Source organism: Tachypleus tridentatus, chromosome 4 (assembly GCF_004210375.1).
Source record: "Tachypleus tridentatus isolate NWPU-2018 chromosome 4, ASM421037v1, whole genome shotgun sequence".
NCBI classification, from domain to species: domain Eukaryota; kingdom Metazoa; phylum Arthropoda; class Merostomata; order Xiphosura; family Limulidae; genus Tachypleus; species Tachypleus tridentatus.
The window spans coordinates 10,574,470-10,599,967 of NC_134828.1; the positions used below are offsets into that span (position 1 = coordinate 10,574,470).

The 25,498-nt window shown below is 33.3% G+C and overlaps 1 protein-coding gene across 4 annotated transcripts; it reads left to right on the top strand.

Annotated features, from left to right (window-relative positions):
- The first annotated feature begins 327 nt into the window (after nt 1-327).
- LOC143248557 (ribitol-5-phosphate transferase FKTN-like) lies at nt 328-23,890 on the top strand. 4 transcript variants are annotated; one of them, XM_076496992.1, is made up of 9 exons: nt 328-739; nt 2,391-2,523; nt 3,115-3,150; nt 10,042-10,290; nt 13,267-13,547; nt 15,142-15,404; nt 16,438-16,571; nt 20,784-20,908; nt 22,724-23,890. In XM_076496992.1, exons 2-9 carry the CDS (start codon nt 2,431-2,433, stop codon nt 22,953-22,955), a joined length of 1,413 nt encoding a protein of 470 aa, XP_076353107.1. In that variant the 5' UTR covers nt 328-739; nt 2,391-2,430; the 3' UTR covers nt 22,956-23,890. The 4 variants fall into 4 exon arrangements, with proteins under 4 accessions (XP_076353107.1, XP_076353109.1, XP_076353108.1 ...); XM_076496994.1 differs by having other exon boundaries at nt 10,102-10,290; XM_076496993.1 differs by having other exon boundaries at nt 344-593; nt 10,102-10,290.
- The last annotated feature ends 1,608 nt before the right edge of the window (nt 23,891-25,498 follow it).

Below are 25,498 nucleotides of genomic sequence, written 5' to 3' on the forward strand. Positions count from 1 at the left end.
TACTGGAATATTATTTAAAAATTGTGCTAAAGTCTATGAAGTAAAATTGGATTTAATACATTTTATGTTGGCTCTTTGCGATGACAACAGTTTATGTAAAATATAAAGTTAAAAGTCTAGGTGAATAAGTTTAGCAAATTCTCATTGATGACAATATGTAATTTTAATGGTTTGAGAAAATATTAATTGTAAGTAAACGTAATTTTGCAGCCCAATAGTTTCAATATTAATAACATCAGTAATGCTAATTTTCATAGCGAAAGTCAGCTGTCTAATGTTTTTTAAAAAATTGAAACAATCAATAGTCATATTTTAAGTTTCACTTGTGAGAAAAGTATTAACAGAAAATCGAGAGGGCGAAGTGTTTTCAAGCGCAATATTTATTGTTTACCCAGAATATAGAAATATCTAAGTTATTTTTAACAGTCATTTCGATAATAGAAATAGCTTAAAATTTTGTTTTTTGACACATAAAAATCATCAAAATAGCGTCAAACAACGCCATGATAACACCAACGTATCGAAAACTTTGTTTTAATGTGTGTAAAATCTGGCTTTCAGTCCGACTACCATTAGCCTGTTAAAGCTTGTGTGTAAGCACTTAATTACATTTTGTATTTGGAGTTGTTTATTTAGTATTTGACAGCAAATTTATTCAAGCCACTACAAATTAAAGCATGACATATATTATCAGTATTAGTTTCATTTCAGAGTTTGGGGTCAACCATTAACTGTAGTTGTAAGTATTTGTATGAAATTATTCCTTATAACATCATATTGTTCACAATATTTTCATAAAGGTGAGTGACTGAAATGTCGAGATGTAACTTGTAAAATAATAGCATTAAGGAGTGAAAATGTTATATTTATTCATTTTAATATATAGTCATAATTTGTCGATACATATGTACAAAATGGTTTAACAAATCACTTAACATTTATTGTTCATTAATTGTTGATTGTGTGGAAATATGTAGTACTAGATGTACTGGCATGATCTTGAAAGTCATAGTGTTGGTAGGTTATGTACAGGGTGGCCTGTAAGTCCCTACCCATCCATATATGTTATGTATCCAGTGTATCTGTGTGCTGTCCCTCATTCTCACTGTATAATATACCCACGTACTTGTCACAATACGCTCTGTCGAGTGTAACTGGGCTTACATTGGCTGTATTTCTCTGAAAAAAAAAAAACATTTATAATACGTGCATAATTGAATATAACATAATAACGTGGATGGGTAGGGACATATGGGCCACCCTGTATATAACACTGTTTTAATACTTTTCACAGTGGTGGAACTGCAAAACAATGCCCCTTCTGCCACTTGAAGAAGTAACTGAGCTCACTCATTTAATTATGTTTATCAGGACCTCCCCCCCTATATAGTGAGGGCATACTTATGCCATTGCTTTTGGTTTTAGTTTTTACACTGGTATTTATATACCATTCTTCACCATACTGTTACATTGCACATGGTTATAATGTGTTTTGGTTTTTGCTGTAATCCTTGTAAAATTTACCTTCTAACCTATTCAAACTATCACATGTAATTCTTACATTTATTATACACATAAATTTGTGACATTCTCAGAGGATGGACCATATTTGAAAAAGAAAATTCTGAATTGTAATCCCTTGTTTAATTAACATTATCACTGCTTCTGGGTTCATTCAGAACAACCAATTAAAACTTTATTGGTGTTACATACAAAAATAATTAATAACAAAAGTAATAAGTGCAGGAGTTGTATATTTCCAAATTGTGTTCTGTTTTCAGTGTTATGGGCAACCAATAACATTTACGTCACTTTGGCTGAAAACTGATCCAGGCCATGTTGTTACATGTTTTTTATACTGGGAATTTTATAAGGAATTGTGGTAATTAGTTGGACATCATAGAAATAATTCCTGCATGATGCACAAAAAAATTAGTTTAAAGAGTTAATAATTATTAGGAATGTGCTGAGTCTGACAGTAAGTGACTTACTGTTAAACTCGGCACATTTAATAATATAAACCTTGGTGTCAGTTGACTTTTATAGAATATGCAAATGTGATTGATAACTATTAAAAACAAAAGTTTTATTACTGTGGGTAGTTTATGGTTATTTCACATCTAGTTGAATGCAAAGGTTTTAGAACATCAGTTTAATCATACATTAAACTTTCATATGTAATTATTCAAAAACATGAGGCAGATTTTGACTGTTAAGAGATTTTCAATTTTTTCTTTGCATTGGAAACATTTAATTCAACTGGTTGTCACTGTTAAGTTTCAGATTACCACCTACAGATTGTTAAAAGGCCATTCTTTAGCTATAATGTATTTTTACTAGTGGTATGTAATTATTGTAAATGTAATATACATGTATATTTTTCATTTCAGCTTGAAAACCTACCAGAACATCAAATGGTTGAGAGGACAGATGAAACAGTTTCGTGTTGTTATACTCTTAGTTATCATCAGTGTAATTCTTCTCATAATTCAACTGTTGATACTTCATACTTTGATTTATGAGGTAACACTGATATCTGTGCATACACAGTGTTTTTATATGCCTGTTTCATTTGTTAGTTGGATTTTCAACATGTTTTTCTTTGCAAAAAATTGAAAAATATGTTTGAAAACTTACTGTTCTGATGGTTTTTTACTACAAGAATAAGAAAAAATATCATATTGTAGCATGCAGACAACAACAGAAGCAGTGTTAAAATAATAATAGATTAAATATAACAAGCTAACACAGTAAGTAAGCGACATGCCTAATTATTTAACATACTAATATTAATAACACTGTGTATCTGCTGTTGAATGTGTATAGTGTATGTTGGAATAGTAATAAGTGTTAACAGGGGGTTTTACTGAACAGTTTCTTCTTAAAATTAAACATGATTTATGACTATTTCTGTGGCAGGCAGAACTTCTGTGTCTGCAGCCCTGGGCTTGTTTTGTATTTATCATGAATATTTACATTATTCAGAAGTTGAATACATTATATATGGTGTTTCATAGTTGTTTTGATTATCAGCTTTTTTATAATTCTTATTAGTGTCAACACGTATTGCTTACTGTTTCAGTGATAAACATCTGTTTATTTTGTATTTGCTAGGAGGATAAAGAACATCATACAACTGATTCTGTTTGGGTGAGTATGAACATTTCTACATGCAGTGTTTACAGTTGCACAGTTTTGAAAGAAGTCTATACAACAGTAACTCAACTTTAGGAGACAACCAAGCTTAAATACAATCTTTAAGGAACTTTTAACTTATTTCAGTAGCAGGAATTTTTCTCCAGAGATAACAGGACATGGACAACAAAGTCATATTTGGCCCTTCAAAGCTATCCTTGCATACCCACCCTTGAAAAAAATTAAAAATTTAAAATCACTCATTGAATCAGTTATTCACTCCATTAGAAAAAATAAAAAATAAAGCTGTCACAACCTAATCCTAAGTTTCGTTGAACAAAGAAATCATGGACCTTTATCATACTGATTTCTTGAATAATCTTATAAACTTTAGTAAGATCACATATTACCATTCTTTTCTCAAGATAAAATAAAATACCTTAGTTTGTTCCTCTGGAGTACTACTACTCTAAACTGTTTCCAATAAGTCACTATTCTTTATTATTTAATGTATGACTTTCACCCAAGATGTCACACCCACAGTTATATTAGTTTTACCAGTAACACTGCCTTGGTGGCTTATCCAGCACTATTCTTTCCATCAGTCATTGTTATTAAATGGATTCTCATCAATGCTAAAAGTTACCATGGTAACTCAAATGTATTTTCCTGCACTTAAAATAACTAAAAGGTCGTTTGCCAAATATTTGTCCAAGTTACCAAGTGATCTTCGGTGTAGCCAGAAATATCCAAAGATTTGGTGTCATCTGTGACTTTTACTGATATATTATTTATACCCCTAACAATATCATGTGAATATGAAAAAGCAGAAGCTTAATTTCTAATCTTTGGGTCGTTTCTTTAGTAAGAAGGGTCAAGATTGACTGGACTTTATTATAACAACCTTATATTTTCTGCCTACAGTTTGATTAACTAGTTTTCCCAAACGCATACTAACATGATTTTCTTAGCTACTGTTTTATATGGCATGAAATCAAAATGTTTTTGAAAAATCTAAGGACACCACGTCCACACCTTTTCATATTGTATAAATAACAAGTAACATCCTTGGGGAAAGGAACAACAGATAATTGGACAGTTAGGCAAGATTTCTTTTGGTGAATCATATTGGATTTAATTTATGATATAACATTTTGCTAAATTATATTACAAAGTTTCTTTTATCACATTTACTCAAATTGTTCCAATTACAGATGTAGCATTATGAATTTGAAATTATGTGTACCACGTCTCACATGATATCTTTTCTTCATCTTCATCTGCATCTCTATCGTATTTAAAAAATAATAATTCTTGCTTGATTCACCAGTCTTTATGTCCCTTAAGTTCATGCTGCTTATTTGGCATGCCAAGCGCATTCAGTGACCATCCACCAATAGCAGCATGACAAGCACTCCTTAAGCAGCTGTAGTTCTCCGGATTCTCAACATGGTCAATGCTATTTTGGGGAACAAATTTTTCTTCTCCAGGCCTCAGGTTCAAGGTGGTACACACTTTGGTTTGTCGAGTGTATACTTCTTCCATGTAACCTGGACTACCTTCTCTATTGTGGTCAAAGCATTTTCTGGCTTTTTTGTGTAATTGAAACATGGGTGATTTTGCTACTTTCATGTTTCTTGATCCAGTTTATTTTACACTAAGTCATTCAACTTTGTGGTGATTTCCACTTCTTGTTTCCTTCTACTCCTTCCAGTGGCTTGACAATAAATACTTCAACTTGTGTACTACAAACTAAGTTACTGTACCTGCAGTTGATGTAACTCAGGTACCCATTGTATGGTTTTCTTCTTATTTTCACACTTGACCATTAACCATTTCCACATGGATGAAGAATCAAAGGTCATGTCATCACTTTTGTTTCTTCACGTTCCAAATTTTATTGAACTAATAATTCATGAATTTGTCATTAGGTGTGGTATCAAACTTTAGATTATAATTCAAATTCTATTATTATACATTATTTATAATCTTAATTTAAAAAGTAAATATCACAAAAACACACCTATCAATTTTTGTGTGCCATGTGGTATGTCAAATTTACCACTGGTTCAAATTATGTCAAAATAACAAAATCTATAGTTTTGTATGTATTAGGAATTCAAGTTACTGATATTTAAAACCTAAAATATAAAATAAGAACCTCCTATTTATCTATTTGCTGAGATATTGCTAACGGGCTGAATCAAACACAATGACCCCATTCACCTCTTTCCAGTTTTGGAATCGGCCCTTTATATATATACACTTATTTCTGTATATGATATGAATAACCATTTGAAAGCTCAGAATGTCCTCCTTATGGCCTTCTTAGCCAGTTTTAAGTATAACAGTGTCATCTCTTTCTTTCAAGACAAACCTTTGTGCTGGTAAGTTGAGTTGGTAGCCTGTTTGAAATATATTTCAAAGAACTCAAGAACTTCTTAGTTATTAAACTTCATAAATTATTATGGATTTCTGTGATATTGATATAGTAATTTATGAGTTTCTGGTTATTCAAATGTATATATAAAACCTAAAAAAAAAAAAAAATTATTCATTTCACATCCTCTATGTTCAAAATTCCTTGAGGCTTAGTAAACTACAACAATTAAAAACCATGCAAAGGTCATAACTAGAAGAGATAATTGTTTACTTTACTTATTTATTCACTGTTCTGTGGTTTAAGAAAAGTTTAGGAACTTAGTAACAAATGGTAATAATTTGTATACATATATAATGTACAATTATTGAAATGTGATTGTATATTACAAAATACTAGTCCACTAAAACACACCCCAGATAGGCCACTTTGTAAAGATTAAAGGTCAGTTTTATATTATTGGATATGGTAACATGAGGGCATATAAGCCTCATCATTTTAAATTGTGTTAGCCAGGCACAGGTGAAAGGTCAATGTAATAACAATAATAAATATATATATATATATCAATGTTCAATATTACAAAACTTAAGCTATTTAGTCTAAGTAGTCATTCTAGAACAAAAAGGGTGTAATTTATATATTTTAAATTTTTTTATGGTGATTACAAAATCAGTCAAATTGATTGAACCTGCAGAAAGATTCATTAGTGAAAGTAACAGAAAAAAAAATCTTAAAAAATGTTAGATAACTGTCTGGACATTAGAAGGATTGTGCATGTGGATTTTGAAAATTTTCTGATGCATAAAAGTATTTTTAATCTCAAAATGAAAATTACTTTGCATGCTGGACAGGCAACATACAAAAAGAAAAGCATGAGAAGAGCATTGCTTAAGAAATCTTAGGATGTAATAAAAAATCTGATATTTTGTTTATGAAAATACACATACTAATTTAACAATTATGGCACGAAGACTATAATAAGCAAAACAGTAGTTATGAGGTTGACCCCAGAGAACAGGCCCATGCTGAAAGATTCAAGTATTTCCTGTCGTTAAAGTTCTGACTTTGGTAAGATAGATATACTTTGCTTGTTTCAACTTAAATGGATTATTGTTTAGATACTTATTGGTACTTTGTGTATTTTGACTAGATACATTTTTTATGTTTTTCAGGTTGATATTAAAAGGTACTTTGTTCATAAGATATGTTTAGCTAACTTATGTAACTTTAATACTAGTATCATATAATTGTTCTTTTTTAGTTACTGCTTAGATGTCTTGGTTCATCTGGTTGAATTTTATTCTTTTCTTCAGATTGGTGTTGTTTGGTGGTAGAACAGTCATTTAGTGGGTGTTGTTCTTCCACCTTTTCTCAGGTTTTCTGTCTTTCACTGATGCTACTCTTGTTGGTTGGAGTATATATCTTGATGCCCTGGATATTTCCAGATACTGGGCTTTGATGAATCTGTGCGTCCTTTCTCAGTTTGGTGCTTTGCATTATTTGTACAGCTCTCTCTCTTATATTCCATATTTTGTGAAACAAGGTGGTTTTCATGTATTCTGCTAATTTCTATGTGGTCTTCTACAAGCAGATGGACACCTAGTTCTGATTCCTTTGTATTTCAACTCTGGGGCTACAACTTTTTGGGCCTGCCTACTGCAGGATACTGCTCTGGAATGTCTTCTTCCCAGTATTTTGAATCTAGTTACATATGAGTAGTACCACGTGCATCATAGAGTGGTTCCTCTACTCTCAGTTATCTGGTGGTTATGCTCTTGCCTGGACACTTAGCACATAGATATATTTGCCACCCATAAGGGTGGCATTCTACTGACTTTTTTGGTTCCTTGGTTTCAAGGTTGGGTTGGTATAATTTTTTGCCAAGTATGGAGGATCCTTCCCACTATACATCTTCCTTAATTTATTTCCTTAATCCACCTCTTGTCTGGTTCTCTGGGTGGCTCAGTCTTGATTTCCCTCCACTGCCCTGCCTTTGCATATTCTTCATCCCTTTTCCACATCCATTCCTGATTGGTCTGGGATTGCCTTCTGTTTTCTATGCAGTCTAAGGGGGTTTGTTGCTCATATGACTTCCATTTGTAGTTCCTGTTTGTGTCTTTCCTGGAGCCAATTGGTGTTTCATGACCTTTACCCACCCCAATACCCTTATGATTTGGATTTGCCAACTTATTCAGTTTGTTTTCTCCACCTTCTCCTCTGTAGTTTGCCTTCTTCATCATGTCTTCACTCATCTCTTTTGACATATCACCTTGTTTCTGGTGGCTCATGTTCATCATCCTCTGGAAGAGATTGTCAAGACCATAATGTGAACTACTAATACTTTTGTCTCTTATTACATGCTGTATCTAGCTGTGTCCTTCTCTGGCAGTTCTTCATGCTCCATATGTGTTACATATTCATATCCCACTTAGTATAGAGTGTTCCTAGTCACTTGTGTTGCCTTACTTTACCATTAAAAGTATAAAACTGCACCTACTCCCTTTAAGGTTCCAACATATATAGAGAGATATGTTATACCCCTTTTAGACAGCTCCTGATTTATTCAAATAAGGGATTGGCAGAACTCTCCTTCTGCTTTACTCATGTATTTACTCATGGACTATCGTAAGTAAAGCAGAAGGGCAGTTCTGCCATTCCTCTGATTGAATAAATCAGGAGCTGTGTGCTTTTCAAAATAGGATTTTGTGGTCTCTTATTGCACTTTCTGTGGTGTGTCATTCCTTTAGACTTTCCATCCACTGGGGTGGTGGGTCGTGGAGGCAGGCATGAGTGTAGCATGCATATATTTAACTCTACACTCTACTGAGAGGAGGGTAAAATTTGGTAACCCTCACTCCTTCTCTTTCCTGGATTATAGTTCCTGAAGGTTTGATGTAGGATGGATCTTGACCAGCCACCTCTGGATTCTCTTTATAATACTGGATTCAGGTTGATTGCACCCTATTCTCACACTTGAGACTAGTAGATGTCTCCTGTCTTAGTAATTCCAGTTGCAGGATGAATTTTCCTTGCTTGTAATGTGCAAGCTCAGGGGTTCTCTTCCTCATAATGCTGGTTGTGGGGATGTAAGATATCCTGTTCCTGTGGTTGAGCAGACATTCCACATGCTACTCGTAATACTGGGTGCATGTGGTTTACTTCCCAGCACTTATGGTTGAGTATAACTTGTTTTTTCCTGTTTGTAATATCAGCAAGAGAATAAATATTTCTTTTTATGGTTTAGTTGAGATCCACTCATTGCCTTATAATTATGAGTTCAGTTTGGAGTAAATCATGTCTCCTACACTTGATGTGGAAGCTACTCTGGTGATTGCCATTTGTATACTTCTCTGTTGTAATTCCTGTTGGTTGCACTATAGCACTCTGTTTACTTGTGGTTATGGTTCTCATATATACATTTTTGTGGTTTGCTCAACTGAGCCATGTCTCACTGTATATACTCATTTGATTCTTTGGCAATGTTCTCCACCTTGTGGGTCATGGAACCTCATCTGTCCAATTAGGGTACAGAAGAGTCTTGCTCCAATGTTTTCCAAGGCCATTATTTTGTGCTTTGGTCTGCAGTTCTGCCAAATTCACAACACTTTCTGAAGAGCAAGAGACATGTATGTTCCTTTACTCTACAGTTACTGAGCACACCTGTTTGATTTTCTGTGGATGCTTTCTATTGGGCATCACTTGTATGCCACACTAGCCCTTCTACCTATTCAATGTGAAATTCTAACTTTTGTATCAGTGTAGGTATGTATCATATTGGAAGTTATAATTTTCCTCACACACACACACACTTTCCACCCTTCCTCTTTACTTCCAATGTTTAGCTATTATTTGGTATGCTTAATTAATCTTTAATTGAGGTACAATAAACATAATGCAGAGGGAGCCAGCTGCTCCAGAAGTGGGTGTTATATTTCTATTGGTGGAGGACTAGGGCATGCACTGTGCATGCTAAATAAAGAACTGAGGTGATATAAAGGCCAGTGAGATAAGGAAAAAAAAATTCCTTTCAATGCATTAGAAGGTAGATGAGGATGAGGAAAGTGTTTTTTGTGAGAGGAGGTACCTATCAGAAATCTATTTTTAGTGTAGAAAAATGATAATCTGTCCAATCCTCAACCATGTGTTGCTTATTTCCAAAGAGTCCATCCATATCAAACAGAAGTTTTCTGTAGAAAACAAACAACAATCATGAAATAGAGGGGTGGAAAATTTCTTTAAAAGTGGTTGTTTAAAAAATAGGATCTCTACTTTTCTTTTTCCCCAAAACTCCAGATGTTAAACATGTTTGTGTTTTGTTTTTTTATTACTTGGTCTAATATTTAATGTAGCAGTTTGTATATGATAACAAAGGGACTTATTGAATGGTTTTAAAATATTTTCTTATAATTTCTTAGCCCTTGGTGACAAACTTTTACACGCTTAGTCACACACATAGTTTTTTCATTCCCTGTTATTGTCTATTAAATTGTGAAGTGTAGAATTTATTGTTTATTTTATTACAGATAACCTGTAGTTTAAGGATTTATGAACAGAAATATAAAAATCTTTATTTTTTCATTAAGCAACTAGTTCATGACATTGTGTGGTTGACAGGAAGAAATGGAATTCCTCTGTTTCTGATAGATCCCCTTGTTCTTCAGAAAATAGAGAGTTACAACGGCACAAGTGCCGTATCTTGTCAGCTAATTTGTTTTAACCAGAAGGTTACATATCTGGCCACTTTTAGTCAGTTTGCCGGAGAACTGGAAAAGGTAGGTTTTCACCAATTTTACCCAGATATATATTAGATTAATGTTGTTTTTAATCATACAGCCATGCACTAAAGTTCGTAAAACAGACTTTAAGTATTGGTTCATCAAATTAATAAACTTACAATTTAATTGGTCAGCAGTGTATTCCAGTTGTTTGTTTAACTCGCTAAAGTGATAAATTAATGAGTATTGATGAAGTTCATAGTGTTTATGTATTATTATGAAAAACTGCTTCTGAAAATAACAGATATCAGTTTCACATAAACCTTACCTGAAATTCATTAATTTAACTTCACAAACTATCCAAAATAACACCAACATCATTACATTGTCAGTGATTGTGAAATTAAAACCTCTCAAAATTTTTACCATTTTAAATAAATAATTTATAGTTTAGCAAAGTTACAACACAAAGAAACTTCACACGTTTGTGTAGATTATCCTTAAATAATTAAATTTGAACTGTTTTTATTGTTGGTGTGAAAAATGTACAGTAGTTAACCTTTATGATAATTGGTACTTGGTGAAACTTCATAATTACGTAATTGAGGTAAAATAAATCAATTGTGCATTTTGTAACTACAATATTTATTACAACCATGGTTTCATCAGTAAAGGCATCATCATAAGTTATTTAACATAAAATAATGCTCACTCTCAGTCCAAACTTTTCATCCATGTAAAACTGTCATCCTGTATCCTAACTTGATAATGGAGTAGATGTGTCCATGATATAAGAAAAACATGTGGGTTCAAGAAGTACCAATAGTTTTTATTGTTTTAATATGTGTTTAACCGTTAAATGGCAGCTATCATCAATTGATGCTGCTACCTACATTTCTTTTGCTTAAGGGTTAAAGTTGAGTAATTAATAAATATAACCTATAACCATTCATTAGTGCTACATAAAATAATTGACTAATCCAGTGTTTCCCAAACTGTGGCTCCCTGGGGAATTTCAAATTTTCAAGGGAAACACAGTGATATCAACATCTGTCAGATGCTGTGCAAACTATTAGCTCGAGGTAGTTCACAGTTTTAACATTAGATCACGCTACAATCCTTTCAGTTATGTTCTTGAATGTTTGAGATATGTTTTTGTGTACTTGTACTTTCCCCTATGTCAGTAACTTCTCAAACTCTCTCGTTTATTAGATTTTGTAAATACTTGTCGACTCTCTGGGTCTGTCAGTAATCGAAATAATTGAAGGATGTTGTGATCAAATGTTTGTGAGGTTTAGTAAAATTCAATGAATTATTTTGTTGATTTTTAGTCCTTGTGCATAAAAATGGAGAGATTTTCAAACATTCAGAAGTGTGGGAGTGAAGAAATGGATGGCGAACCAGAGACCAGTGGTGAAGTTGTGAAGGAATGGAGATATGACGATAGTTATCTAGATTTTGGTTTTACTTCAGTTGATGTCAATCATGAAGGGTGTCCACAGTGTGTATTATATCTAAAGGTTTTGGCTCCAGAGTGCATGCTTCCAAGTAAACTAAAATGCCACTTGGAGACCAATCATCCTAGCATGGCTAGTAAATCCTATGATTATTTTACCAGAAAGTTAAAAGAAGTGAAAGAATAAAAAGATACATTTTTGAAACAAGCATCAGTAGTGCTTTGCTAGCATCCTACAAGGTGGCATATAGACTTGTGAAATGTAAAAACTTTACACCATCTAGGAAGAACGTATTTTACCAGCTGCAGTGGATATGGTGGACATTATGGTTGGCGAGTCTGTTGGAAGACTGATGGTGGACATTATGGTTGGTGAGTCTGTTGGAAGACTGCTTTCAAAGGTGCCTTTATCCAACAATAGTATCAGTCAAAGAATCCAACACATGGCTGAAGACCTCAATGATCAACTAATTGTAAAAATGAAAGGAAAGGAATTTGGGTTACTCCATGGAAGTGTACTGTCCCGTGTGTTAGAATTATGACAGGAACTTTACTTTTATCTCTAAGAAGAACACAAATGTGCTAAAAACTTCTTGGATTCTGATTTTTTGTCAAAATAAGCAAACCTGTGTGATGTCTTTAAAAAACTGAATGCATTGAATCTCTTCTGCTCTTTCTGAAACTTGCAGAGAAGGTTTCAGCCTTCAGATAAAAGTTACTAATATGGAGAAGAAAAATGATTGAAGATGGTGGCAAAGACTGTTTCCCCTGTTGCAGCAGTTTGTTACATCATCCAATGAAGTTTATTTGACCTACAAACTAAACCTATTTTTGAGGAGCACCTAACATAGCTCAGTGAATGGTTTGAGAATTACTTTCCAGAAAATATGGAAAAGTTTGCATGGATCCAAGACCCATTCAAGGCTAAGGCTCCATCTGAATTTACCTCTGCAGAAGAAGAAAATCTTATTAAGCTGTCTTGTGACAAGACTTTAAAAACAAAACTTGGCAGCATGGAACTATCCGAGTTTTGGATATCAGTAAAAGATGACTATCCACTGCTCAGTGCTAAAGCTCTATGAATCCTAATTACATTTGCGATGTCATTATCTCTGCAAAGCTGGGTTTTTGGCAACTGCTATGATAAAAAGCAAGTACTGCACTAAAATCAATGTGGAACATTCTGTGTCTACAGAAGTTGTATGTTAATGGCATAAAATAGTGTATTAAAAAGGCAACTTCTGTAGGCACAGAGAGAAGGATACAGCTGTTTGTGAACACTTAGAAAGTTTCAGTATTGGCAAATTTTTCTGCTCATGTTCATGCACTGAAGTTGATGAATAGACTCTGAAAGAAAAAAAACACATAAGACTTTGATGTACTTGATTTTTAACTTGATGTAAAATGACTATGTGTTATGTCCAACTTCAGAATTTTGAAGTTTATTGTAGAACTGGCTTGAAGTGTAATTACCAATGATAATTTGTTGTACTTAAGTTACATTCAAAGACAAAATACTTTGTTATAACATGATATATAAGGCCAAGAATAATGGATAATTTTGAATGTTATTTTAGGCATCTTTTAGAGAAGATCTACAAGACCATGGATATAGTGTTGCTCTGAGTAACGGTCTAAATCCATCTCTTCTTCGTCATGGTTTTCAAGTTAACATTCCACTTCATGTCATCGTATCATCAAAACATCACACGTTTCTCGTGCTTATCATCATTTTTCAGGAACGATCTGGAAATTTCTGGTGGCATGGGAAGTTGGGTTTTTCTTCAGAACAGTTGAATAAATGGGGAATCTCTCAAGATAAGCTGAATTACAGCAACCAAGAGGCTGCATATGAAAAGTAAGCACATTTTATTAACATTATTTATATAGCATGTTGTTTAACCTTTAACCTTTAAAGGATTCATTGAACGTATTGAGCCTGAAATAGTCAATAAGTAAAGAATTGAATGCAAGACAAATCCCTGAAGAAGATTTACTGACCCTTTAATGAGTTTGAAGTGATAAATAAGGAAAGGATTGAATGTGAGACAAATCCCTGTAGAAGCGTATTTCTGACCCTTTAATGAGTTTGAAGTGATAAATAAGGAAAGGATTGAATGTGAGACAAATCCCTGTAGAAGCGTATTTCTGACCCTTTAATGAGTTTGAAGTGATAAATAAGGAAAGGATTGAATGTGAGACAAATCCCTGAAGAAGATTTACTGACCCTTTAATGAGTTTGAAGTGATAAATAAGGAAAGGATTGAATGTGAGACAAATCCCTGTAGAAGATTTACTGACCCTTTAATGAGTTTGAAGTGATAAATAAGGAAAGGATTGAATGTGAGACAAATCCCTGTAGAAGATTTACTGACCCTTTAATGAGTTTGAAGTGATAAGTAAGGAAAGGATTGAATGTGAGACAAATCCCTGTTGAAGATTTACTGACCCTTTAATGAGTTTGAAGTGATAAATAAGGAAAGGATTGAATGTGAGACAAATCCCTGAAGAAGATTTACTGACCCTTTAATGAGTTTGAAGTGATAAATAAGGAAAGGATTGAATGTGAGACAAATCCCTGTAGAAGATTTACTGACCCTCTACTGAATTTGAAGGGATGAATAAGGAAAAAACTGAAGATGAAAAACAGTTAAATTCCTGTCAGTGAGTAGATGGTCCTGAGGGGATTTGGTTTGCTGCTTTTCCAGTTATCTGTTCATTGTGAAGAGAACCATGAATAAGGAAAATATTAAATATATAATGTCCATTTTAAACTTGTGGGTTCTTAAAATACTTGATTTCTCTATATTCAATGTAGTTCTACTTCACATGATCAGAAAAAGCAAGTTCAATAATTCTCTGGTAATCAATTGTGAAATACCCAGTCTTTTTTAAGATAAATAAACATTAATGTGACAAGACAGACATAATATTGTAGATTTTGAAGTTAAAAGCATATTAAATATAAAAGTAATTTTCAAATGACAAATAGGCCTTTGTTTTTTTTCCCTATTGAATTCATGATAGGGTCTACATGCTCTCCATTAGTAGTTTAAACATTTTTTATAAACTGTTTATTTACTGAATCATTTGTGGATCTATGAATGTATTACAGTTAATCCATTGGTTACTGATGGGGTCTCCTTTAGAAAATGAGTCATTTCAACCAGCTTGTTTGGTCAGCTCTTTACATTTGGTGATTTAATAGGCAAAACATAAAATCAACCAGTATGGCCCAATACATATACTCCACCAGTAGTGAACAATATAGAAACAGATCTGTAATTAGATGCCTAAGTTTGTCAGTTTATGGAACTAATAAAATAAGAAATAAAAACTCCACAACAAAAATAATATACATGAATAATTTAAGATGGAGGGGATAAAAACCTAAACATCCTTTAATAAATTAGAGAAAATATAAGACCGATTAAATTCCCATATTTTTACAGGGTAGAAATTGTTGCTGCTCATGTCGATGGCATTAAAGTGCAAGTTCCTGTCAATCCATCAGTGTTTCTACAATCTCCAAAGGATGTGGCCTTCATAGAATGTAACTATGATCGTGCCAGGAAGTTTCAGGAGACTTATGGAAAAGACACTAGTCCAGAGGCCCAGTTATTTCAGCAAAGTGCCAAAAAACTTCTTGTAAAAGCCAAAGAGATATTGGATGGCTTAGGTGTTCCCTTTTGGCTGAGTAGTGGTACATGTCTAGGTAAAGAAATGCAAAAATTAATTATTCATTTTAGTTTCTAAAGTCATGTTACATTATTGTATATGGTTACTGTGCTTGTTTTATGTGACAAAGAACTGTGGATCATAGAAAACAATCATACAGAAATAGCAGAAACTGGAATTTAACACTTCTTCGGGGTAAATAACCATCTAAAACCTCTGGTTATTTTATAAACTTAGTTTATCGAACATAAACGTTTTAAGTTGAAGCAAGTTAATTAATGTATTCTGAAGTGGTTATTGAAATGATTGTTTTCACAACCTAATGAGACAACGTGTAAAGTTTTGTGTGATATACAGTCAGCAGTCTTATATTTCTACTCCATATGATGTGACATTTGTTCTCAAATCTGAGAGTTTACAGTGACGTGTTTCATTTTTCCTCGGTACACAAGAAGTTTCTTTAGCAGTAATGATATTTTGTGTTATCTCAAATTCATTTTGTAGTCAGTGACATTAAAATGTTCTTTTGATTAGAGAAACAGAAGAGTAAAAAAGATGAAATGGTGGTGTTTTGTTTGGTCATGTTAGTAGTGGTTTCACAATATTCATTTGAAGTTGTTAACACTAACTGAAAGGAAATGATAATGTAATAAATTGAAGCTAATTAGAATATATATATACAACTTTTATATTCTCTCTCTCTCCTTTTTTCATCAATTTAATAAATAATTGGTACAAATCTGTTATGAGAGGGATTTATTTTTTAATATTAAAGTTTATATAACATAAAATTTGAGAATAAAACATATATATTCACGCAATAAATTGTGGAACTTTTGGTGTGTAATGTGTAATTGTTTCAGTCAATAATCTACACAGTTTTAATTTAACATTGGAATCACTTGACCTCTGAGGAAAAGGAAAACGATAATTCTAATTTCACAGTGATATTTTATTTTCTTTATACTTGTGTAAAAATGTTTTGCTTTGTTGTGCTTTTAAGTCAGAAATTCTTTTTCTCCATTTGATTTATAAGTTACTACACTGATGTAGCTTTTATATCTTTGTAGGATTTTTTAGGGAGTGCGATATCATATCCTACAGCAAAGATGTTGACCTGGGTATTTGGATCAAGGATTATCGCCCTGAAATTATTCCCGAATTTTCTACTAATAACATCCCATTAACCCATCAGTTTGGAAAGGTATTCCAGAATTGTATTATTGCATGTGCTCTAGATTAAGAGAATAATAAAACATAATGTTCCACCTTCAGGTAAACTGAAAAGATCTTTAGTAGTATTTGTAAACTATCTCGTACAATTTTTAAAAATCCTGACTTGCAAAATGGAGTGAACGTTTATTAAAACCTGTATGAAAATACATCACTTTCCAGAAGCTTAAATCGGTGAATGTGTAAGCCATAATTAATAAATCGGTTTAGCATTTTAACAAGAAATATGTGTTAGTGGTGTTCAAACAATTGTAGATTATAACAATGCAATATTTTGTTTGGAATTGGTTAGAGCTGGTTGATTAAGAAAGGTGATTGATTATATTGATTCGTGCCCTTTAAAATAATCAACTAATGTTTTCAGTTATTGCCATTTTAGGTTGTTTGATTTGTTCCGTTGTCAAAAGTATAGTTACATAAATTACTTCCAATACAATATTTTACTTCCTCTCACAAAATAGATATTGTTGATTGCTACTGCCCTCTATCTATTGATGAAAATTTTCAGTCCTTGTCACTAACTTTCAAGCTACCACCTCTGCATATCCACATGTAACTAAATGATTATGTAGCAGCTCTCCACTAACAGGAGCGCCCTCTACACATTTCCATTAACTTCATCACTTCTTGATTGACAGTAGTACTTTACAAACATCTTGTTTTTACTTGCAAATATGTCACCATTTTCTTTTATACTACAAACTAAGGTTTTCTTTATTATGTACTTGTTTATTTATTTACAAGGGCCTTTTTTGTCAGTGTATTGTGGATCCCCCTCTCTGGTAAGTTGTACTCACTAGACACTTCTTTTTTTTTTATGTGCTCTATTTATCCTGTGAACATGTTCACTGTCAGATATGGTGCAACTTTTCCTACTGTAGACCTGATATACAATTCCAGATGTCACTAGTTGTTGATTGTGTGTTTCTGTCTAACCATCATTTGTGCTGAAACAAATTACATCATAAGATTAAATTATGCACACCATAGAGATGGGATGTTCCACAGGATCACTAGTAGTTCTATGTAGTGGTCTTTTGCTTCATAAATATCTCTCTTGGACCCTACCTTTGTGAACATACACAAGCAAAGTAGATAGGAGTTGCTGTCCCTCTCTGATGCTCCATGGTATTAAGACTCTTCTTACCACAGACCTTACATACAATTCTAAATAACACCAGATGTATTGAAAATATTGTATCACAGTTGCCCACTGTATTGTCTCTGGTGATCTGGTCCTCTGGATTTTCCAACATCTTTTTCACTTCTTTTTTCTAATGGAGTATGGGAGTCCTTGCCACTGATTAGCTCCTAAATGCTGGGGTGGTGGACCATGAAGGCGTGTCCTCCTGATTCATGCATCACACCACTCAGTTGAAAGTAGTGTGATGGCATTCTATTGCTATCAATGGCATATACCACTTAACATGGACCTGATGTACAGTTCCACGTACTTCTCAATATGGCTGATGTGGATATTAAAACTTTTAATTAAAATAAAGTACAGAACAACATTATTAACCTAAAGATGACCTAAGAAGGTCAAAACATTGTTTTTTACTTTATTTTAATTAAAGTTTTAATACCCATACCAGCTGTCTTGAGAGTACATTTTTACCTCGAGTGAGTTTCTCATTATCATCAATTCCAGGTTTTGGTTGTAGCACTACACATTCTTTAAAATATATACATCTGACAAATTGCTTTTTCCCACCTTGGCATTCCTTCTTTCTACTGTCCTCCAGAGGTACATTCCTAGAAAGTTTGGTATTGGTTTAAGATGGCCCAGCCACAGTTAGAATTATGTTGATGGTATGGCACTCTTCCTGCCATGGATCTGATATGCAATTCCAGATAACACCAGAATTTGGTTGAACCCCTTCACTACCATATATTGCAGTTTGTTCCTTAGGCTGAGACATTCTTCATAACTATCATCCTCCAAATATGGTGCTCAGTAAGCCAGGTATTGATTGGAGATGGTCTAGCTAAGTAAGTCCTCACATGTGTTCTGGCTGGTATTCATCCTCTTAGTGTGGACTGGATGATAAATGCCTAATGCCATCACATTTTGGACTAGAGATGGACCTCAGGTTTGTGAACCCTCTTCCTACCATCTACTGGATGTTGGTTTCTGATAACTCTCTGTTGATGCAGCACATGTATACCCACACGTATGTAGCCAAGTATCTTCCTCCTACCATGGCTTGAAAATCCCTACTCAGTGCTGTCATGTTTTGGACCAAAGATGTCATTTCACCAGGGCTTTTCTTCTTCCTAGTATCTGCTGAATATCTGTTCATGGTGGATCTGGTGCTGGTTGAATTGAAAATGTGCAAAAGGGGAGATGAATTTTTGCATGGAAGCTCATATTCCCTACCAAATTCCATTTCAAAGTGGAAAGATAGGTGATCTTCTGCCTACTGATGAGCTGTTGTACATTTCTAGGTTCTGCAGGTGTTAGATGAGAATGAACTACCATTATGGTCTTTTGCACCCTACCCACTCAACATCCAGGGATTCCTTTAATTGGTAATATATATGATGTGATTTCTTCATGTTTTTAACACAGTCATAAGAGAATGAAGAGTATGCTTGGATCAGATGTGTTTCATTCTCCTTCTAAGGTGTGATATTTTCTTTTTTAGTTCTACACCTCATGGTCTATTTTTGGGCACTTCCTAAAGAAAGACCATTTTCTCACTGGCTGTACACAAGTTCAGTGTGTAATTCTAGCTATTTTCTATAGGAAGTAAGATATTATATTGAAAGTTAACATTTTCCTCTCACATTTCTCACACAGTCTCCCCACTTGCAATGGTATGTGCTGTAGGTCTTCTGACCAATCTTGAAGTGATTAGTGAGTGCAAACATGGAGATGGTGCTGATTACAACGAGGAATCTGTTGTGCTGTTACATAATAATTTACATGTGATATGCAGAAGTGAGAAATGAACTGCTAATGGCATGCATTTAAAATTTGCATTGACAGAGGGCAGTGCTTATCAAGAAAAGCTAAGGGGTGCTAAGTATCTGTTGGAAATACATTTTCAATGTATAAAAACATAAACTCTCGGGAAATTAATCAACTAACTGAAAATAATGTTTCTGAATATTACTGTTTTTGGTTATTATAGTTGAAATTATGAATAAACTGATTAACATCCTAAAATAATCTCTCAACTTATCAAGATTAAGGTTTCTAATTATTACTTGTGATTATTCCAAGTAATTGAAGTATTCACAATATGTTTCTTTATTCTTAAGCATAAAATTATACAGTAATTTTTTTAAAACAAATTCAAGTGAGAATAGGCCCGACATGGCCAGTTGATTAAGGCACTCGACTCGTAATCTGAGGGTTGCTGGTTCAAATCCCCGTCACACCAAACATGGTTGCCATTTCAGCTGTGGGGACGTTATAATGTGATAGTCAATCGCACTATGTGTTGGTAAAAGAGTAGCCCAACAGTTGGCGGTGGGTGGTGATGACTAGTTGCCTTCCCTCTAGTCTTACACTGCTAAATTAGGGACAGCTAATGCAGATAGCCCTTTAGTAGCTTTGCATGAAATTAAAAATCAAAAACTAAACCACATGAGGATAATCTTTTGTTTTCCTTAAGTTATTGTGTAAGAATAATCTATTAGTTGAATGTAATTAATTAATGAGCCAAATGATTAATTCATTAGAAAATGTCTCTAATTACCCAGCTGGCATTAAGTAACAGTGGAATTCATGTATAATGTTTCAAGGATTTTATTAATATTTGAATATTTATTAAATTCTTCTACTAATAACAGTTATAGATCTAGAAAATAATTGCAAAGGATTTTCAGTATAGAATACTGAGCTGCAAGTGTTAGAAACCCACATAGTTGTGCTTTTAATGTCTTATAAAAAAATTTCTAACTGGCTTTGCTTACTTTGGACAGTGATAAATGTGGACCATATTATAGTGCCCGAACAGTCACGTAGAAAACCCTCAATATAGGTAATGTTTACTGGAAACATGAAATGGTACAACTATGATATTTTTAATATGGTCATTATGATAAAAGATTTAAATCTAGAATTAGATAAGTTTACACTATTAATTGATGAACAATTAATTTTATTTGTTGTGCCTCTGAACACTAATGCACAGTAAGTATTATCTTGAAATAATAGTTGGTATTTCTGTAGGTGGAAGACAGTTTTGAGCTTTCCTTCCAGGACAAGGATATCAAGCTAGACATATTTTTCTTTTATGAGGAGACAAACTATGTTTGGAATGGAGGAACTCAAGCGAGGACAGGCAAGAAGTTTAAGTAGGTTTCAAATACTACCTGTTTATATTAGACCATTTTGTCTACATATCTTCTGTTGAAAACATACACTATTAGATAATATGTATAATTGTAGCATTATCAGTATTTTAGACTTAATTAAGTGGATTATTGTAGCATCACCAGTGTTTTAGATTTTAATAATGTGTAAAACTGTAGCATCACCAGTGTTTTAGATTTTAATAATGTGTAAAACTGTAGCATCACCAGTGTTTTAGATTTTAATAATATGTAAAACTGTAGCATCACCAGTGTTTTAGACTTTAATAATGTGTAAAACTGTAGCATCACCAGTGTTTTAGACTTTAATAATGTGTAAAACTGTAGCATCACCAGTGTTTTAGACTTTAATAATGTGTAAAACTGTAGCATCACCAGTGTTTTAGATTTTAATAATGTGTAAAACTGTAGCATCACCAGTGTTTTAGATTTTAATAATATGTAAAACTGTAGCATCACCAGTGTTTTAGACTTTAATAATGTGTAAAACTGTAGCATCACCAGTGTTTTAGACTTTAATAATGTGTAAAACTGTAGCATCACCAGTGTTTTAGATTTTAATAATGTGTAAAACTGTAGTATCACCAGTGTTTTAGACTTTAATAATGTGTAAAACTGTAGCATCACCAGTGTTTTAGACTTTAATAATGTGTAAAACTGTAGCATCACCAGTGTTTTAGATTTTAATAATGTGTAAAACTGTAGCATCACCAGTGTTTTAGACTTTAATAATGTGTAAAACTGTAGCATCACCAGTGTTTTAGACTTTAATAATGTGTAAAACTGTAGCATCACCAGTGTTTTAGACTTTAATAATGTGTAAAACTGTAGCATCACCAGTGTTTTAGACTTTAATAATGTGTAAAACTGTAGCATCACCAGTGTTTTAGATTTTAATAATATGTAAAACTGTAGCATCATTGGTGTAGTAAAGGCATTATGAAGTACACAGCAGATTGATTGTAAAAATAATGTGATCATGCATAAGAAGAAAACTCAATTAAGAATGTTAGTTATAAATGTAAGGTGACATTAGTGGAAAGTAAAAGTAGTTAAACCAGCAAGTAAGTTATAAATGTAAAGAGACTTATGTAAATCAAAAGGTTATCTTAGGTAACAGAAAATTAACAACAGATGATGCAGTGAAGTTTATAGGATACAAAGGTTATATTCATCTCAGCTGTAAATTTTAAACAGAAATTATGATTCAAATATGACTCATAATTTCATGTTATTACATAAAATTCTTATGTAATGAACTGTAAAGTCACTGTGTAGAAATGAGTTTTATGATTATTTTGAAAGTTGCAGTTAAAATGGTATGTAAGCATAATAAAAGTTTCTTATCCCCTTACTTAACCTGAAATTGTTCCGTAATCATTGTACATATTTGAGTATATTATATAGATGGTAGGTCAAGAAAGTTTCTGAGTTTCTCTCACCCTTGTTACTTATTGAATTGGGTTGTTCCACTAGGGCATCAAATTTACATTCTCATGGGAAAGATTTTTGTAAATTATAAAATACTATATAAAAAAGACAGTGACCTTTTCCACTAGCAAGTCACATGATGCCTCACAGTTGTACTAGCTTTTATTTGGTAGTTAGTGTGACTTGTCAGTTATGCGAGTGGTACTTCATCCAGTGAAAAATAGTATTGTTGTTTTCCTTATGATTCTGGGTTTTGATCAGTGTGAAAGATATTGATTTGATTTACATTCTATATAGTTATTCTCCAAGTTATTTTGGTTAGATATCACATTTCTGATCGTTTTGTTTTCCACTATGTTTTCTCAGGTATATTTTTCCAAAGTTTACACTCTGTTGGACAGAGTTCCTGAATTTGAAGGTGCGTGTTCCTTGTCAAACCAAGGACTACATTCTTGCAAACTATGGGAGCAACTGGTTTGAACCAGTTAAAATTTGGGACTGGAAGAAAAGCCCACCCAATGTGCAAGAAAATGGCAAGTGGCCCCTCGAAGACTGGCCTGAAGTAATCCAACTCCTTCCTTTACTAGGAGAGAATTAAGTGTAGATGGCATGACTTAGGTTGTTGAAACTGTCACCATCAATGATGTTAAGTTGATAAATGAATAAGTTTAGGTCAGAATTATGAAGTTACGTTGTTCACTGTGTTTTGTCAGGAAACAACATTTATATCTAAATCTCTTTATAGAATGATTTCCTCCAAAGTTAAAATGTATCAGCAATGATATTTTGGTCAACTACATTTTATTTTTGGTCATATGTGAAATACTGTGACATGTGAGTCATAAAATGTCAGTGAAACTTATCTATCAGTCAAATATTTATAGTTAGTTCCAAAAATGGACACTAGTTCTTCACTGATATCTTGTAGAAATAAAAATACTAGTAAAGTGATGCTGTGTTTACCAATTTTTTACATAACTTGCACATGAAAAACTTGTATACCAAAATGTCCAACCTGGTAACCAGAAGTTCATGTGGAAATAACATAAAATTATAAATTGTATGTCAATCAATAACCCTTTCATTACAATATGGGTGGAATCCACCCAGCTTGTAACCATGAGAGTAATTATTCTATGATTTTTTTTTGAAAATGTCAGCATATCTTTACAGAATTGTGCAGGCTGTTGGTAAACATTACAAAGCTTGCATACACAAAATATCAGGATTTTGAATTACGTTTTGAGATTTTTTAATTGAGGATGTTTTCATAAAATGTTTTCTTTTGGAATGTTGACCATCGAACGTGCAGGATAATTTTCATTTTCAGATTAAAAATACTTTTATGCATTGGAATATTTTCAAATTTCACATGTAGAATCTTTATAACCTCCAAATAATTCTTTTTCATCTAAAAAGAACTTTATCTTTTATCTGTTATTTTCAATATCAAATCAAAATCTCTGTACATGTTTCATAGATTTGATGGATCTCATAACCACCATAAAAAAAAAAAATGGAAATAAAAATAAATTGTGATTTTTTCTTTCTGGAATAACTACAGAATATAACATGAAAACATTATACATTGATATATATTTATTATGTTCATCTTTCAACCATTACTGGCTAAGTTGATAGAAGTTACAATGACATGACACATGCAGTCATATTCAAGAATATAAAACTGACTTGCACAAAGTGACCTCTCTTGGAATCGACTCACCCGGAGATGGGAATACTGCACCTGCACTGCAGCTCTACAGGTGTCTGGAGCGCGTCTGTCAGCCCTTGAAAATCCGAGGGAGAGAGTGTGAATTTTGTGCCGGACCGTACCCATATCTTGAGCAGGTCTCCAAGGTGAACATCCTCTAGTCGATAGAATAATGTAGGTAAGGGAAGTCAGCAAAACGGATCCATAACCTCAGAACAAGGATTGTTTTCTTTTTAATTCTTGAAGGTCTTGGTGATATGAAAGACTACCCATTTGAGAAGTATCTCCAAGACTCGAGAATTATGATGATTTTTGAGGGAACCAATGAGATTCTACGACTTTGTTTCCTTGGTAGGATGTCAACATGTTGGGGTTGCGTGCCTGGCAAGTTTACTTTGAAAATATTAGAGTGCTCAAAACAGATAAAATGCCTGAATAATGGTGTATGGAATAATGGAATAGGACCTCTGTTCTATTTTGTTGGTTTTCACAATACAAGGTAATGATTAAGAGGGACAGACAGAGACATTCATATTGTGATGCTAGAGGTGAAATTCTTGGACCGCCACAAGACAAACTACTGCTAAAGCATTTGCCCAGTGTTTTCACTAATCAAGAATGAAAGTTAGAGGTTGATGACTCAGTTTTATATCCACAGACAGCTTATCTGTATCCTCCTGGTGCTTTAGATCTGTCTTATGATTCATCGTTGCTTTAATTCATATGTTTTGCCATTATGTGTGTGTGTGTTTTTGTGTTGTTTTTCCTTAAAGCTTTACTAACAATGATTTCCTTTTCAGCAACTTCCGGGCACGGTCAGGGTAATTATTCGGTGCCCTGATCATGAAAGTGGGTTTTCTTGGGGTACTCCCATTTCCCCCACAGCAAATTCTGAGGCTTTTGGATCTACAGAACCCTATCCTCTTGTGGTTTGTTTTTTTAAGGTCAGTATTTAACCTCTCGTAGACCACCACTGGCCCTTTGTCACCAGCCTGCAGCATAATCTGGTATACTTAAAATTCTTTCGGTTTAGTTATTAATCACTACCCCAGCAAACTTTAACTTCATGAGTAGGACAAAGAGAAGGTCCCTTCTGAGCACCCTCGATTACTTTGCATTTCTTTCTTTAACACAAAGTGTTAAATTGAAATACCTGCCACGAATCTGATTTGATTTGACCTTTCTTGGCTATGTTTTAGTATATTAGTATTTTGTAAAATACAGTCACATTTCAGTTATAATCCATTATAAATGTATATATATTATTAATATTCACAAATAAGTTTTTAAATGTATTATTAACACACAGAACAGTAAATAAATAAGTACAACAAACAACTTTCAGCAGTTTGAGTTCTTAATTCGTACAAGACTATAAACTTTGTATCTTGACAGCATGATCATCTAATTCTAACCAGTAACACACA

What these genes read in the sequence shown, in the direction of transcription:
- LOC143248557 (XM_076496992.1), top strand. Translation starts at nt 2,431, where the DNA reads ATGAAACAGTTTCGTGTTGTTATACTCTTAGTTATCATCAGTGTAATT. An exon ending in GAGTAGTGGTACATGTCTAG is followed by an intron (nt 15,405 to 16,437) that starts GTAAAGAAATGC and finishes ATATCTTTGTAG; the next exon opens with GATTTTTTAGGGAGTGCGAT. An exon ending in TAACCCATCAGTTTGGAAAG is followed by an intron (nt 16,572 to 20,783) that starts GTATTCCAGAAT and finishes GTATTTCTGTAG; the next exon opens with GTGGAAGACAGTTTTGAGCT.